At 42.5% G+C, this 16,989-nt stretch overlaps 1 protein-coding gene across 3 annotated transcripts; it reads right to left on the bottom strand.

Moving 5' to 3' along the window:
• Window positions 1-10: 10 nt before the first annotated feature.
• SLC18B1 (solute carrier family 18 member B1) lies at window positions 11-16,680 on the bottom strand. 3 transcript variants are annotated; one of them, XM_087777470.1, is made up of 14 exons: window positions 16,521-16,680; window positions 15,895-16,031; window positions 14,685-14,780; window positions 12,940-13,013; window positions 12,030-12,177; window positions 10,501-10,657; window positions 8,861-8,997; window positions 7,209-7,310; window positions 6,126-6,217; window positions 4,628-4,723; window positions 3,739-3,813; window positions 2,219-2,312; window positions 2,072-2,118; window positions 11-569 (listed from the first exon to the last, which is right to left on the bottom strand). In XM_087777470.1, exons 1-14 carry the CDS (start codon window positions 16,564-16,566, stop codon window positions 497-499), a joined length of 1,374 nt encoding a protein of 457 aa, XP_087633596.1. In that variant the 5' UTR covers window positions 16,567-16,680; the 3' UTR covers window positions 11-496. The 3 variants fall into 3 exon arrangements, with proteins under 3 accessions (XP_087633596.1, XP_087633595.1, XP_087633597.1); XM_087777469.1 differs by having other exon boundaries at window positions 15,895-16,034; window positions 16,521-16,677; XM_087777471.1 differs by lacking the exon at window positions 4,628-4,723 and having other exon boundaries at window positions 15,895-16,034; window positions 16,521-16,677.
• Between the last annotated feature and the right edge of the window lie 309 nt (window positions 16,681-16,989).

Below are 16,989 nucleotides of genomic sequence, written 5' to 3'. Positions count from 1 at the left end.
TTCACAAAACTTAGGAAAAAAAAGTTGCTTTATTGAAAACAATATTGTGCTTAATGCTTTGTCATTTCAAATTCTGTTTCAACATTTTATGTTATCAGTTAAAGTATTACAAGATAATGAACTTTCTTTAAAAAAATACAGAAAATCACGGTAGCAAAATAGTAGCTTTACCCTAGAATAATGCACAGCAGGCTCAAGTACAGAAACCAGACATTTGAAAACTCATCTTGTCACAGTCAGTGGTGCACTGTATATGGAATACAATTAAGCAGGCTGACATCTGAGGGTTACTCATCACTTCAGCCAATCCACATGAGAACTTCCAAAAGAAAGGCAGTCAGTATTTCAAAACAGTAATGCTACAACTAAACCACAACTGGTTGTTCACTAAGGGATCATGTATCCCAGCTCCAGAATAATGAAACACTGTTAAGTCCACTCATCTCAACACTATGTTAAACCACAACAGTAAACAGAGAATGGAAAGTATGTCTGGCTATGTTTCGCTGCCCATCAGATGAGTTCTTTCTTCATTATTACCAGGAGGATTTTGCAGGCTGGAACTGGAACTGTTTGCACAAGGACAAGAACAGAAGGGAAGAAACAGACATAATATTCTCTAGATAATTCTATGCAATACCAACATTATAGCAAAAAAGCCACATGTTACGTGGAAAGAGCTACGTGGATCACTAGATTTGGTTCCCCACTACTGCACGGAACCACGTACTATTGTTTTCACACCTATAATTTCACAGAATCATAGAATGGTTTGGGTTGGAAGGGACCTTTAAAGATCATCTAGTCCAACCCCCCTGCAATGAACAGGGACATCTTCAACTAGACCAGGTTGCTCAGAGCCCCGTCCAACCTGACCTTGAATGTTTCCAGGGATGGGGCATCTACCACCTCTCTGGGCAACCCGTTCCAGTGTTTCACCACCCTCACTGTAAAAAACTCCTTCTTCCTATCTAGTCTGAGTCTACCCTCTTTTAGTTTAAAACCATTACCCCTTGTCCTATTGTTACAGGCCCTATTAAAAAGTTTGTCCCCATCTTTCTTATAAGCCCCCTTTAAGTATTGAAAGGCCACAATCAGGTCTCCCCAGAGCCTTCTCTTCTCCAGGCTGAACAACCCCGACTCTCTCAGCCTTTCCTCATAGGAGAGGTGTTCCAGCCCTCTGATCATCTTCATGACCCTCCTCTGGACCTGCTCCAACAGGTTCATGTCTTTCCTGTGCTGAGGACCCCAGAGCTGGACACAGGACTCCAGGTGGGGTCTCACCAGAGCAGAGTAGAGGGGCAGAATCACCTCCCTCAACCTGCTGGCCCTGCTTCTTTTGATGCAGCCCAGGATACGGTTGGCCTTCTGGGCTGTGAGTGCATATTGCCGGCTCATGTTCAGCTTTTCATCCAGCAGTACCCCCAAGTCCTTCTCCACAGAGCTGCTCTCAATCCCTTCATCCCCCAGCCTGTATTGATACTGGGGGTCACCCTGACCCAGGTGCAGGACCCTGCACCTGGCCTTGTTGAACCTCATGAGGTTCACATAGGCCCACTTCTTGAACTTGCCCAGGTCCCTCTGAATGCCATCCTGTCCCTCGGGCGTGTCAACCACAGCACTCAGCTTGGTGTCACCTGCAAATTTGCTTAGAGTGCACCCGATCCTGCTGTCTATGTCGTTGGTGAAGATATTGGTCCCAATACAGACCCCTAAAGGACACCACTCATCACTGATCTCCATCTGGACACTGAGCCGTTGACCACTACTCTCTGGATACGACCATCCGGCCAATTCCAGCTCACAGACACACTCCTGGAGGAACCATAAGTAGGGTTTGCTCGTTATTGCCACAGTCCTGTCACTTGTGTAGAACAGGCATTGCCTGGTTTAGGTCTCTGTTTAGGTCAGTAGGGATTTCGGAAAGCATACAAAGTATTTCAGTAATATTTTTACTGCTCATCCTGTCATTCGTTATCAGGTTGGTAGTGAGGAAAAAATGGAAGCACAGGTTTCAAAGGTTTGCTCTCTATGGCTGCAAGTAAAATAAAGAATAAATATCTCACCATACCTTCTCCTTGTTGCTTCAGTGATATAGAATATTCCAGTTGCAAGACCCTTTGAGGAAACAGTCAATTACAATTGTAAGAATAATAACCTTATGTAATAGCTCATAATTGGAATAGAAATAAAAAGCAAAAAATGTGTAATTACTTACACTTAACAGTGCCCATCCTCCTTGGATAGCTGAGGCCCATTCAAAACCCAGCTTTTCATTTAGAAATCCTCCCAGAGTGGGACCTGTAAATGCCCTGCAACAAATCAAAATAAGGTATTGGCATCCCAAACAAAAAAGATAACACATCATATTCTCAGAGAACTTTTTTATTGTGTTTTATGGCCTCCGTCCATTGATTCTCTCTGTCAACAAAGAGATTGTCTTCCACAGACCTAACTTTCCTATAATCCACAATAAGTATTAATTCTTTGTTTGCCATGGCCCCAATAAACCTACCTAGTTACCTCCTCAGCTGGACATAGGATCCACATCAGAAAGCTGAATGCACTCTCTTCTGTATCTGGAATGGCTTAGAGGCCCCATTAAGGACCATGTTCTAACATGGCATCTACATCAATCAATTCTATCATAAAAGAAATTTCAACTCTCACCCCTCAAAATGTAAATCTCCCAAACTTCGAGATGGATATAGGCAGGTGGGGAGACACACTGTGACAGACGCTGTCACTGCAAGGTTGAGCTGTATGTAACTGCCCTGCACCTTCATGCCTGTCTAAGAATGCCGTGAAAAGGTTATGCAGCTGCTGTCACTTTATGAAAGGTCTTACATGATACGGTCTCTCACTACAGAAAGGGACAAAACTGTGTAAAACCAGAGAGACTTTCTGGAAGCAAGTCACATAATAAAACCAGGTATGATAACAGCATAAAACAGTTTCGGTAACTTTATACTACCCATATCTGTACTGAACCCTATGTCAAATCAACAGGACAGCTAGAACTTCAGTTAGCTTGGAAAAAATGGTGCAAATTTCTACCGCTGAAACCCACCTGCAGCCACAGAGGACTATAAGGACAGATAAAAAAAATTCTGGAAGTGGCTGTCAATAGGGGGACTCTGTCACTTCCCACTGAGTGACAACTCTGAAGGGTCACTCAGCCAGTAGCACCTTTCACTCATTTCTGTTACGACCACACAGACACACTCTGCTAAGCTATGCAAACACAGACCTTAAATAATGGCTGTGGCTGAAAGAAGATTCTACCCTAAGCTATCCCAGACAAAAGGAGGAAATGTGGAAAATGAAAGAGGGAGAACAGAATTAGTCAGGAGCAGATACCTTCTAGCTTGCTCTGTGTGGGTGGAGTTAGCTTTGTAAAAAAATTAGGGTTCACCTCTCTCTGTATTAAATATTTCAGTGACAACAAAAACGACCACACAGAAGCGCAAGCTAACATCCACTTAATCATTGCAGCTTTCTGATATGCAGGGCAATACATTTCGAGGAAGACAAGTTCAGAGTCCATTCCCTTTGTTAGGTAAAAAGCTTTGTTTTAACATGTCCACCAGGCACCTGTTTAGTAAGAAACTTTTGAATCAAGGTCAACACAATGACTGCAGTGCAAGACTTCTGGTTGTAATGCAGCAGGCTTTCGTGTGGCAATAGCATAGAATGACCAGACGTTCACAGCTTACAAAAAGGTGACTGTATACCTACCCAAGGGACCACATGGCACTGAAGAGCCCAGACACCAGTCCCAGCAGACTCAGACCTTCTTCAAATCCATTCTCACTGCAGAAAGACAGACCAGGTAGAGTAGTATTTATTGTCTCATTATTGTCTCTCAGTCTATAGCCTTCCCCTATAGAGAAAGTTTTTTTCCCCTCCTTTTAATTTACACACAACATAAATAGTTAAAAAGCAAAAGCGTACAGTGGAATCATGTTTGTTTACCCAGTACTTTCTTCTTTGCTGCCTCTGGAGGATTGCAGTGCTACTTGTCATCTCTGATGTCTTCCGAGTGAGATTCCTAACATTACACCATTGCTCATTCCCCATGTTTCATACAGCAAGCGTATTACAGCGACAGGTGGTTTGTAAGAAGAAAACACCTTGTTCCAAAAGGAACATACTAATACGAGTAAATCAAGACCCTTCTAGTCATTACTGTCAAGTCACATCACAGACCCCGTACTGTGAGCAAGTATGACTCCTGTAGGTGCAGCTGTTAATGCCAATGCAGACAGAAAATCCAGTGAAAACTGCTTGCTGTTAATCATCCTCAGAAGCTGAAATAAATCCTATCTATATGAAACCACACACAGGTCGTCCCATACTATGAAACCCAAAGTCTGATGGACTTCAGTGTGTTCACAGTACTGAGATACACATTTACAAAATTATATTTGGAGTATAATGACTGGGGTGCTCAGTCAGAAAAAACTAAGACGAGCAGTGGAAGCGTTTAAGTGTTACTCACTGCCTTTGTCTCAAAAAGCGGGGGGAAAAGGGCACACCAAAACCCCACTTCATATTCACCCCTGAAAATTAGTTGCCATTTCCTACTGTCAGTAACATGAAAGATGTGCTGGACAGAATTACTTACTATGCACAGTGCAGTATTTCTGGAAACACAGGGATAGCACTCATGCCAAGGGAAAAGCCAACCAAAACCAGCACTAGCACAAACATCCACAGCTGACTGAAAAAGAGGCATTTAAAAGAAGTTAGCTGCTGAAGACTCTTTTCAAATAAGGACACCATTTGCTGTTTTATCAGCTCTCAATGACTGCAGAAAACTGGGTTTCTTGAAGCCAAGAACTCGACTTTAAATGAACACTAAGACTTGAAGATACAGCTCTACGCTTAGAAAAAGACTTTGTAAGGGAATTGAAAAATCCTGTGCTTGAGTTAAATATTTCTGTATGAAATGCAGTTCAATTTAAGAGGAGCACATAGGAAAGTGGTGGACAGACAAGCTTAACTTAGCAATACATATATCCAAGCTCCAGACTTGCTTTGTTGCACAAGTGAAGGACTTTGCAGGTACAATTTGTAGGCTGATACATTATACCCAAATAGACTTAGCTAAGGAAGAGAATGTTGAAGATTTTACTGATTTCCTTTTCTCACCAGCTCAGTTTCAAATCTATTTAATCTTTTTTTTTAAAAGTAGGCATCTGGGAAGAAGGAGTTGACTAATTCTGCACATTGTAGAATCACAGAATATCTCAAGGGACCCATAAGGATCATCGAGTCCAACTCCCTGCTCCTCACAGGAATACCTAAAACTAAACCATATGACTAAGAACGTCATCCAGATACTCCTTCAGCTCTGATGGGCTTGGTGCTGTGACCACTTCCCCGGGGAGCCTGTTCCAGTGACCGATCACCCTCTCAGTGAAGAACCTTTTCCTAATGTCCAATCTGAATTTTCCCTTGATGCAGCTTCATTCCACTGCCTTGTGCCCTGTTGCTGGTCACCAGAGAGAGCAAGCCTATCATCAGCTTTAACAGAGTATATAACCTAGGACAAAAGGACTATACAGTTGTTTTGTAAATGTAGCGGTGTTCTGCTGTGAATTAACTTGAGAGCTATGGCAATGCAGTGTTCAGGTGAAACAGACACTGTCTCTACTTAGCTAGCTGAAAACAAAGCTATAACCTGGCATTTTCTTAAGTAATATATACACATAGAGAAGAAAAAAATCAACACTGCTGCACAGCCATGCAAATAAATCCATAGTTCAGAAACATTGATGAAATGGAGAAAACTGAAAAATAAGACAGAAAGAGAACTTTGTTTTACTGCACTGGAAATACCACAAAATTGGGAGGAAAGGAAAATAAAATGCAGCATTCTTCCCACCACACATACATTAACAGGAGTAAAGACAGTAACAAAAGGAAAAGCATCTATTTTATGAAGCTGTAAAATTTCAGTTTTCAGGTGCTTCCACTGCTTTACATTCATAGCCTCAAGTTAAAAGAAACTTGGTCAGGGATGTTAACTATAGACTTGTGGACATACATGACTATGATCATGATAGCTATCACAAAAACATCACATAAGGGGACAGGTTCAAGAAGAGGCAGTTCTGTACCTTTCAATGTGCAGTACAGGAGCAGGTCCTAACATGAAAAAGCACAGTGCTGTCATTAAGCTTCCAGATACGAGCAGCCACTTCCTGAGGTACTGTGAAAGAAAAGGAAGAGGTATGTAACTTAAAGATGTGAATTTGTAATGTAACTATTTTGTCTTTCCTAATACCCCTCTTCTAAATCTCCATCTCCTGAAAAGTACTGCTCCTGTAGAGACCATCATTACATACAAACTGGGAATTCACGATTTCTCTGCCAGTTCTGAACACCATCAAGAAATACTGAATTCATGTGTCCTCACTGCCACGGCAATCACTGGCAGCAGCTGCTTAATACAGAGATTGCTTCAGGATACTGAATAACAGTGCTTCTCTGTTAGCAAAGTATTTTAGGTCTTACTCTTCCTTAATATAAGAAATACCATATAGCATTGCATGTGATTCTCATGTAAAAAGGCCATTATTAGTTTGTGTCAGGAAAAAAAACAGTGTCAGAAAACTGGCACTGTCCTTCGTGCCCAGCATTCGAAGTCTAGGTTTCCTTGATCAATTAGCATTGGCTGTCAACCAGGCAGTTTTAGGTATATCACTGTCAAAGTCTCTTTCTATGGTGCAGTTAAGAGTTAGAGAACCATAGTCAGTCAGTGTGCTGATCTAATTTGGATATTACACTTTTTAAGAGAGAAAGTCAATACAGCTAACCAGAACATCTTTACTCCTCTTCTCAAAAGCTGATAAAATCAGATGTGGACAAAAGCGTGAATAACTGGGACACGTTTTCCCACTCTCCATTCCATATTGGCTGGAAATAGATTGTGCTTAGTTCACCGGAAAAGCGCGACACATTTCAACTACAGGATACTTGTCCAACACCCTTTACTATTTTGGACATTCTTGTACTACCCAGACCTTGCAAAAGAGACCTTCAAGTTGGCAATATTCAGTGCACGTGCAAGGTCCTGAAAGACAGATCCCTTTACAGGACCAGACCTATGTCCATCGCTTCAAATATGGGAAGTCCTCCAGTTTTAACTAAATGCAGAGAGTGCTTTACCAACCCTGCGCAAACAGCAGGGTAGTACTCACTGGCAGTTTGTCGCTCAGGAGGCCGAGGAGGGGAGAAGACAGGGAGTACGAGAGTGCCAAACCAAGGAACACCAAGCCCACGTAACCAGCTGGGAGTTTGAACTATGGGAAGGAAGACAAAACAAAAAAAGAAACCATATATGCTGTATTCATTAAAGGACAATCCAAGAATTATATTTTAGGTCAAAATACTGAAATGCATGATTTTAAGTATTCTACTGACAACTATACAGAGGTTTTTCAAGTATTTGAAGTCATTAGCAGAGCTTCAGTTTCCTTCCACTTCCATTTCTAAGCAGGGAGTGAAAACACCTGACACAACTGTACTCAGATAAAGCCTAAATCATCTCAGGAGGAAACACTATACTATGTCCCTACACCAGCAGGATTCCAACATCAGTATCTGGCACATTTGAAACAGACACCTCAGCCACCGAAATTTAGATGGATTTAGTCTTTACCTCTCCAATCTTCAGTTTTAGTTCCACTTAGAAAAGCATAAATACTATAGTCATCCACTGCTAATCAGTGCATCTTAAAAGTAAGCAGCGCTATAAAACACAACTCTGGCTTTTCAGCCAAAGGAGGATTTTTATGAGAACGAGTAAGAGGGTTTTTGCAAACACCTCGAGGCCTACATTTTCCTAATGCAGAGTCACATTTCTGTATTGAAACAAAATGTGTAATGAACCAAAAACATACCAGTCTCTCAAATAAGTCCTTTAACTACCAGTTAGAAGGTATTCCAAAATGTTTCATGTGGCATGGACTACATAAATATTCACTACTTCCTTGCCATATGCAAGCACATGATAACAGCTCTAATTTAGTGGTTAGAACACCTGCCAAGAAGGCTACAGCCCTTTCACAGCAAGTTATCTGTTAGCGCAGAGCAGAGGGAAAGCAGAAGAGCCACACCAGTGTACAATATTCTACAGTGGAATAATTACAGATCCCTCCTGGGTGGTTGAAGACATACATTCACATCTCCACTGATGGAAGAGGTTAGCATCAAGTCTCCTCCACCCTGGATGAGTGCTCTAAGTACTGGATGAGACAGACAAAAAGTAGGAGCATAACAACCTGTGAAATGCTATTCCCTGGAAAAACAATTCATAAATAAACCACTCAAAAAGTGTTGTTTAATTTCACACAGAAATAGAATCTTAAACTGTTTACTTCAAATTCATTACCTTAAACACCATGGGGAAAATAAAGAAATAAAATTAAGTAGGAAACAAATACATAAATATTAAAAGTAAATAAAACAGTCAGTGACTTGCAGTTTTACAGAATTTGCTTTCAGAAAGGAGGAAAAAGTCCCTCGCTCACAAAACCAGCTGCTATGCCCTGTTCAGAGAAGGTACTCTGCAGTGGAAAGCCAAGTAAGTTCAGAAAACACATTTTTAAAGGCCTTACATTTCCTCATTCTCAAAGTTACCGAGACCCAGCAGCCACAAACGGTATCAAAAGAAATTGCGATTTGTCAGTACTGTGGAAATCAAGTTATTTGGAAGTCATATTATTAACAGTTAATTAAAGCAGTGTAGTTGGATAAGGTTTAATTTTGTTTAGGATATTTAAACCACATTTATAACCAGTTATTTACTATTTAGCAAGTCAAGACTTCCCTGCATGTTAACAGGACTTACCTTCTTCAGGATAAACAGAGACATTGTGGGATCCAAAAAGCCCAAGCATGCACTTAAAGAAAATATAGTAGAACAGAGTAGTAAGACTTTTGGCAGAAGAATGAGCTTCCAAAAGGAGTCCTTGCTAGGGATCGAATCTGTTTCAAGAGAAAAAGGGGGGAAAATTGCATTATTTTCAGCAGCATAAGCTCATGATTGACCTTCTTGCTTTATAAGAGAAATCATTATTTCCCTTTTTCTAGTCCTATTACTCTTGTTATCTAACAAATGAGAGTCAACAGTAGACTATTACTCTCGATACTATTTTTATATTAAAAAACCAAATTTGATAGGTGAATAAAATAAGAAAAGTACACAATTTAGATTCCAACATTGCAAATCCCCAACTTGAAAAAAAACAAAAGCATGTACTATTCCCAGTTATGTGAAAATACGATTACTTCTCTGCTAGCCCTTTTACACAGAAAATCTCATGGATACGTCTCAACTTAAAACAACATGCACAAACCATTCATATCCAATCAGAGAAACATGCTTTGAAAGTAAAATAAAAACATTGCTATTTATCAGTTGAGATCTGTCCGAATTTTTAAGCAACTGGTCATTTGGGTCTCCTACGTGTTCAATTTGTACTAAGGACAGGAAGGTTCTTTCGGATGTCATGGTTAGATGTCATTTCTAAGTCAGGCTCCCTTCCTGATACTGTTGGTGCTTTAATAGTTGAATGTGGTCTCAAAGTATAAATAGAAATAAAAGTTCATTCATTAGCATCCACCAGCTCAGAGCTAACATTTATTTAACGTAGTTTCAAATTGGCTAGTAATATCATGACTCCATACAATTTCAGAGCTCAATGAGGTGGCGGCAAAGCCAGCAGTAGCAGCACATGGACAACTACTCTAAGTTTCTTCTAAAAGCCAATATATATGAAGTTATTCCCCAAGGTTTTCATATTTAAGCGGAAAAATATTTTTTAGATGTATTTTAAAGTCACTAGTTTTTATTCTAGAAAAGACTAACAGAACCTTGCAATTATGATCTTGTGTGAAGACTTATCTTTAAGTTAATTTCCTGTCCAAACAGGACCACCTAAATTTAATCAAATTTACATGACCTCCAACAGGTCAATTAAACCCCTCCTTTGTTAACTTTAACATTCTTTTATGTTAATCAGATCCTGCATCATTCAGTACAAATAAACCCTTTTTGCTCTCCCTATAATTCTGTTTTTTTCCCCTCTGTTAACCCCTTAAACATGCCAAGTTCTCTTGTTTTAGGCAAAACCCATCTTCAGCTTTTCTTCAACTAGCTGCAATGACAAGCTGATACGAAGAAGACACAAATGATCCTTTACAAGCCCTGAAGCTAAAGAGACAAAAGAAAACAAAAATTTATCTCAGTTCACTTCCACACAGAGTTCTTAGTGTTTGCAGAGATGGGCATGAGGTGTTGGATTCATTCCAGGCCATCTGCACACATTAATTTTAGTTCACATGAAAACATGGGCCTGATCAAGATAATTCAGCTGGAGCTTTGCCCTCCGAGTTATATCAAACTCCAGAAACTGATACTTTTCTAAAACACAGTTATATACATGAGAAAATAAGGTGAGTGAAGGAGAGAGGAAGAAGGGTGCTTACCATATTTTGGTAATATGCACATATTCACAGGCACCAAGACCAACACTACGCATCCCAGCGTAATGAAAGGGACCTCAAAACCAAATGACTGGTACAAAAAGCCACCTAAAGGCGGGCCCAGCACCAGTCCAAGTCCTGTAAAAATTTCAAGGCTGCCCTAAAGGATGAAATAGAAAGCAAGCAAAAAAAAAAAAAATCAGAATGCTGAGAAACTGTACTGTAACAATAAAAGCAATCCATTTTTCTAAGGAGCAGCGCAACATAGGCCAGTGAAAAGAAAAAGGCACTGCATCACTAAGGTGGATAATGGCTAGTGGCAACCTTCACAAACTGGGACAATGAAAGGAATTTTACAGTTGCCTGCTGACAGCCATCACCTCTTTTGCTTCACTATGGGGAACCACCTGTAGTGCAGCGTTAGCCACTCTGCTGTCACCTAACACATCCCAGTCCTGAGGCAAGACAAATGTGCTACTGATGGAAAGCATCTGTAGGACAACTCGGGCTGAAGTGATCATCTCTCCCACCTGCAGTTACACTCCAGCCTGAGGGGGAGGACCCAAACAAACCTACTGGGATGAGGCACATGTGCCAAGTTAAAGCTTTCTCTCCATAACCGACCACTTGGATTCACTGACTAGGGGTAGGAAATAACAGTGAAATTGCAATGGTGATAACTCAGGTTATTTTGGCTATAATTTCATGATCTGGCATCTTTTATAAGATACTAATTTTCAAAAGGACAACAATACAGTTACACTTAAATCTCGTGTTACAACACCATGGTCACCACTGTTCACATCTGCCTCAATACTTGACTAATCAGTGCTTAGACCATCCTGTTTTAACAAGTAATGGCTGGTGGTAATAATTGCTTACAGTTAAAGTTTTGCTAACTTCTGGGACCCACAAAGATAGCATAGGGATTTATCCTCATCTTTAATTTTACTGATACAAGTCAGAGTGGTCAAATGACCCGAGAGCAGGCACAGTCAGCAATAGCCAAGTTCTTTACCCTAGGTCAGCCTAGGGTCTGAGGGTCCCAGCCTTCTCCTTTCCTAGGAAAGGAAATAACTAATAACAGCATACGACTAGCAAGTCCTTAAAATTAGTTCTAGATAGATTTGAGACATTCTGGTAAACTTCAACACATGGAATGCCCATGAGTTAACCTAACTGCATCCAAATAATGCTTTTACTTGTGTTGCTCACCAACGATAACAAATATTTATGATGTATTAGTATTTTAATGGTCCGATTTCAACTGAAGAGATAACTACTGCCATCAGTGCTCAGCTGTCTTCAAAACATAAGCAACTAATACATACTGCTTAATTTACATCTAATTGGAGTTATGCTAAGGTCTAAAGTTGTTCTAGGATTGTGATTCTAGATTACAAATATTAAGTGACGATTTCAAATATGCCGGCGTATGAGATATCAGATTTTTTTCCTCCTGGTTTTAGGCTGCCTACTGGCAATTTATCATACTGCAGCTACTCAGCTGTAACACTGGTTTTTGCACTTACCAGGACAGTAGCTATATTACTGGGAAATGCCTTTGCAAGGATTGAAAACGATGCTGTCATTGCTGCTGCAAAACCTACTGCATCCATTGCTCTTATTAAAAAGCACAAACCGATGAACATTGGTCCACTTGGCACCTTGTCCAGCATTCTGAAAAAAAAAACAGTAAATGGAGATCTCTCAGGATGCACTGAGTTATCTGCTAAAGTCCCTGGAGCACCACTTCTTACTCATTAAAGGACACAGTTACAAGGCATGCAATGCCTTCTATTGCCACATCTTTTTGAATCACATCAGTGAAGTCATTCAAACTTTACCAAACTATTTCTGGCAGCTTTCTCCCTTTCCCCCATTCTTTGGCGATGAAAAGAGCACAAATACCCTAACCTGTGAAAAACTCCAATGCCATCTTCTGTTGTATTTCATAACTTTTCCAAGCAACTGAGGCAATGAGTTACAACTACCTAATAAGAGCTTCCTTCGTTGTTAATAAAACTTCTATTTTGCTAAAACGAGTGGCTTAGCCTCTTCGCCTCCCAGGCAAAGCTGCTCATTTGCACTCTATATTTTTAAGAAAAGAATAATTAAAACACTATGCATAAATAGTTCCCTTATTGCTGCACTTTGACAGACTTCTTGCTATTCATCAACTATGGTAGTTATTTAAATATGTAGAACCTTCCTCCTTTGCTTTCGAAGCACTAAACAGGCTTTGAAACCTACCGAAAGGGAGAAGTGTTTCTTTCTTCTGCTTTACAAGGGACGGGTAAAAAGCAAAGATGCAAAAAGTTAGGTGACCTAACCAACACCTGAAAGATGCCCCAGAGTTTCCAGTTTTGTGTCCATCTTTTCATATGGATGAAAATGATTAGAAGAGAAATGCAACAAAACCAACCAACAAAAATTACTCACCCAAACAGAATGGTCACACATCCCGAAACAAACATCCCTGCCACAAACATGAATTTTGCTCCAATGTGCGTAAGCTGTAAATTAAATATCATTTTTACACGTTATTATTTCAAGCCTAGATCAAAAACCTTTCAAAGTTACTGTTAAGAAATCAAAACATTATGGGCTTCTAATAGCGTATGTAACTAAAAGATCTGGACACACTGCTCCTGCCGGTGTGTCTTCATGCAATACTGAACCTAAAAATATTCTAAACGGTTAAGTGACTTAACCCAGTTTTCAGAATGGTAAGACAACGGTGCAGTTAACTATTTCACAGCACTGCGCTGCAGCTCAGCAGAGCAGCAGTTTACAGCAGCATTCCTCATTCCCCCTCCAGCACTGTCAGTGATGCCAAGTCAGCAATACCTGTAAAGTATATGGTTCAGGAGAGTCAATGGAAGCCAATTTTAAAGCAAATTTATCACAACCTTTAATAGCACAAAGCTTTGGCATAGGAAGCATGGTACCTTCAGGCTTCCCCATTCATTACCAGGGAAAGGACCCCACATTACTTCAGACTCCATCACCAGGGTGAAGGATGACAAGAGGCATGCCATAAAGCTAACTCAATCCCGTAACAAAGTACATCTCAGCTTCTAATTCCATGCCATAACTTCCCCTAAGGACAGCAGGTTTTGCAGACTCTTTTCTTGTTCAGGCCTGGACAAAGTCCCTGTGTTTCAGCCATTATTACTAAAGCCCATATTTTGATGAGTTTCACTGAAACCCTCAGGATTTCTGATGGCCAGACTGTCCACCTCTATTGGTGCTCACTTCACTCGTCTGCAGTGAGGATGGCACGCTCACTCTCTCTCTCCCCTGCAAAGTACTCGGTGAGGGTTGTGCCATAGTTGAATGCCACCACAGGCACCGAGACTGGACTTACCAATGGCACTTGTGTGACACCTTGATGAGCCACTTCACCACCAGAGAAAAATCATTCACCATAGGGTCAGCAAAGAGACTGCCCAGCCAAAGAAAGAGAAGACTCTGAAACTGCAGCAGCCCCAACTTAGGGCCTGATCCTGAGCAGCCCTAGCCAAAAATGCATAGACAGTGGTGCTCCAGCATATAAACAAACTGTTATATAATTTATTTGTAATTTCTCCAGCACGAGAAAAGTCCCGAATCTATGGGAAAATTGAAGCTGCAAGAACTGGAGACATTTATCTCATATTGCTGTATAATGAAGTGGAAGGGGAAATGGAGTTAAGCAGCAGCGAGTCATAATAGGAGGAAATGTTAAGAAAAACACAATATACCAGAAAAGAAGAAGGGGTGCAGATAACTAAAGAGAAAAAAAAAAAACAAACCCACCAACTTAAGAACATTGCCAAAGGCAAACAGAACATATAAGTAAGTGCAATAAATAAAATGGGGGGTATGGGGAAGGGAGGTAATAGAAAGGAGAATTGATCAGCATATTACTCTGAAGCAAACAGAAAAGTTAACCAGAGAAACAAAACAGCTACATGTCCGCCACCCTATGCTACCCTCAGTAACTGCAGAAAAAAGTAATTTTTAAATCGTACTGACAATACTTTGATCAGATTCAGACTGACTGGCCAGGCTCCAGTTACTGCAGACACAAGCCTGCAGGAGTGCTACTGAAGAGACGTTGCTTTCCTCATCCTTTAGAGAACTGTCTTCACGTACCAACCTGCGTCATCACAGAAATAAGTCATAGCTTCAATTATACTTACATAATTTCCCAAGATTAAAGAAGTCGAGAAATTGACCAAAGCAAAACATCCAAAAATCAGGCCAACAATGGTGTTACTGGCACCTTTTTTTTCTGCCTGCAAAAAAGATCACAACTGTCTAAAGACGGAGGCAAATTCTTGAGGTGAATAACATTCAGGCCTTGTACATTTAATTTTTGTTTTAATTCTCTATTAGCGCAGTTACAAAGCAATTTCCTTTCTCAAAGGCAGTAAGGGCTCATCAGGTAACAACACAGCAATTCGAAGACATGTTGCACTTCTACTTAAGCTATATGTAATCAAGGTAAAAGCAATAGTTATTCCTCAATGAACAGAAACACTGTGCTGTTTGCTGAACTACTGAACTGGGGACCAGCCTTTATACAGGTAGCTTCAGCTGGTGTGCAACGGAGCTAGCTAGACAGCCTTCATCCCTCGCATGGTGAGAGGCCAGTGAACAGAGATATCTGTTATCTTCACTGTATCATGCTTTCCCATAACAAGCACCAGGCAAATTTTTGTATTTTTCCAGTTGGATAAGTCATTTTCTTGGGTACAAGCAGTACATTGGAATATTCACAGCAAAAGTAATCTTAACATTTCTTTGTTAATATTTGGTAACAACTTGCTCATGAGAGAAATGAAATTCTGCAGCAAAGGCACCACGACCTCTTTTTTTTCCATCTTGTATTTAAGCACTGCATTTGCTCAACATAAGCAGACCTTATTTTTTTCCCCTCCAGTTGCTAGGTCAGGAAGTTTAACACAGTTCATGATGGCCCAGCATGAGTTAATGGAGAGGTAGCTATAAATAAAAAGTCATTGAGTGGCTATGGCACTGAAATGCAAGTCAAGACACGGGCAGAGTTTTAATCTCAGCTCTACTACCAAACTGCTATGGAACACTGGGCAAAAAAAACCTATTTCACTTCTCCAAACATCCATTTCAACTTCTATCTCATATCATTAGTTTGCTGTCTTTTCTGAAGCCACGGGGAAGATAAAATTAGTCCATGGACAGGATCCAGGTCACCATTATATACACTCTATTTTAGCCAGCATCAGGCTAGCACTATGAATTCCCACAACTGAAAAGTCTAACTCGGAGCTTACAGCCAGCCATAAAGGTCCCACGATGTTCAAGATCCTTTCAAAAGTTTCAACATGCAAAAAATCATATATAGAGTAGCTAGCTAAATTGTTTGTTTACCTCTGAAGGGAAAAAGGGTCCCAGGATTGAATAGCATATCATTGAACTGAAGTTTATAGAAGCTGTCGCAGCCATTGTAAATATCTGTTCTCTGGTAAGCCTTCTTGATTCCTCACCGACTGTTTCTGGCACGCCATCTTCTTAAAATACAAAAGCAAAAGAAAGAAGTATTACAAACTGATAGAGGGAAACACAGTCTGCAATCAGGTTTGAAAATTAAAACCGGCACAAAACTTTCACCCTCCCGGCTCTGGGGAATTAAACCAAGCCGCGCTACTTTTCCCCCCCGTGCCGCGGCTCAGACCTCGCCGCGAAGGCGGCGGCACCCCCGGCCGGTGCCAGCCCGCCGCCGCCCCTCGGCCCTCCCCGACAGCGCCGGGCTTGCGCGGGGGCAGCCCCGGTACCGCGGGGGCAGCCTCGGTTCGCGGCGCCGCGGGGTTCAGCCGCGGAGAAACCCGGCCCCGGCCCCTGCGCGCCCGCTCCCTTGCCCAGCGCAGGCTCCGGCCCTTCAGCGCCGGCGCGCCCGCAGCAGGCAGAGCCTGCGGCGCGGCAAGTGCCCCCGGCCCCGGCCCCAGCCCCGGCCCCGGCGCCGTCGGAGAAACACGGGGCACCCCCCCGCCTCCCACCTGGGGGCCGCTCGCTGCCCGCGCCGTCCACCGCCCGGCTGCCCATGGGGAAGGAGCGCCGCGCCCGCAGCGGCCGGCGCGGTGCCGTGCGGTGCCGCCCCGACCGGCAGCGGCCGCGGGCTGGCAGCGCACTGGCGCCGGGGCCGGGGCCAGCGCCCGCCCCGGCCGCGGCCCCTGAGCATGCGCGGCCTGCGGGGGCCGCCCGCCGAGCCCCTCCGGCCGCTGCCGGCCGCCGGGGGCCCTCCGCCGCGGGGCTGCCCGGGGCGCGGCCGGGGGTGCTGCGCCCCGCCGGGGTTGCCAGCCCGGGCGGGGGGAGCAGCGAGGGCGACAGCAGGCGCCGGTCGTGGGACGGCCTGGCAATAACCTGCCGGCGTCCAGGGCAGGCTGCGCACCTGGCTGAGGGGAGCTGCTCACCTGCTGGGCCCGGCCAGGCACGAAGTGCAGCCTGTGCTCTGGGAACAGCGGCTTC

This window comes from Nipponia nippon, unplaced genomic scaffold (genome assembly GCF_047370975.1).
Source record: "Nipponia nippon isolate SJK-2023a ecotype South Korea unplaced genomic scaffold, ASM4737097v1 scaffold_4, whole genome shotgun sequence".
In the NCBI taxonomy this organism is placed as follows: domain Eukaryota; kingdom Metazoa; phylum Chordata; class Aves; order Pelecaniformes; family Threskiornithidae; genus Nipponia; species Nipponia nippon.
Note: the sequence above shows the minus strand (reverse complement) of the source record. Positions and strands in the feature narration are given on the sequence as shown.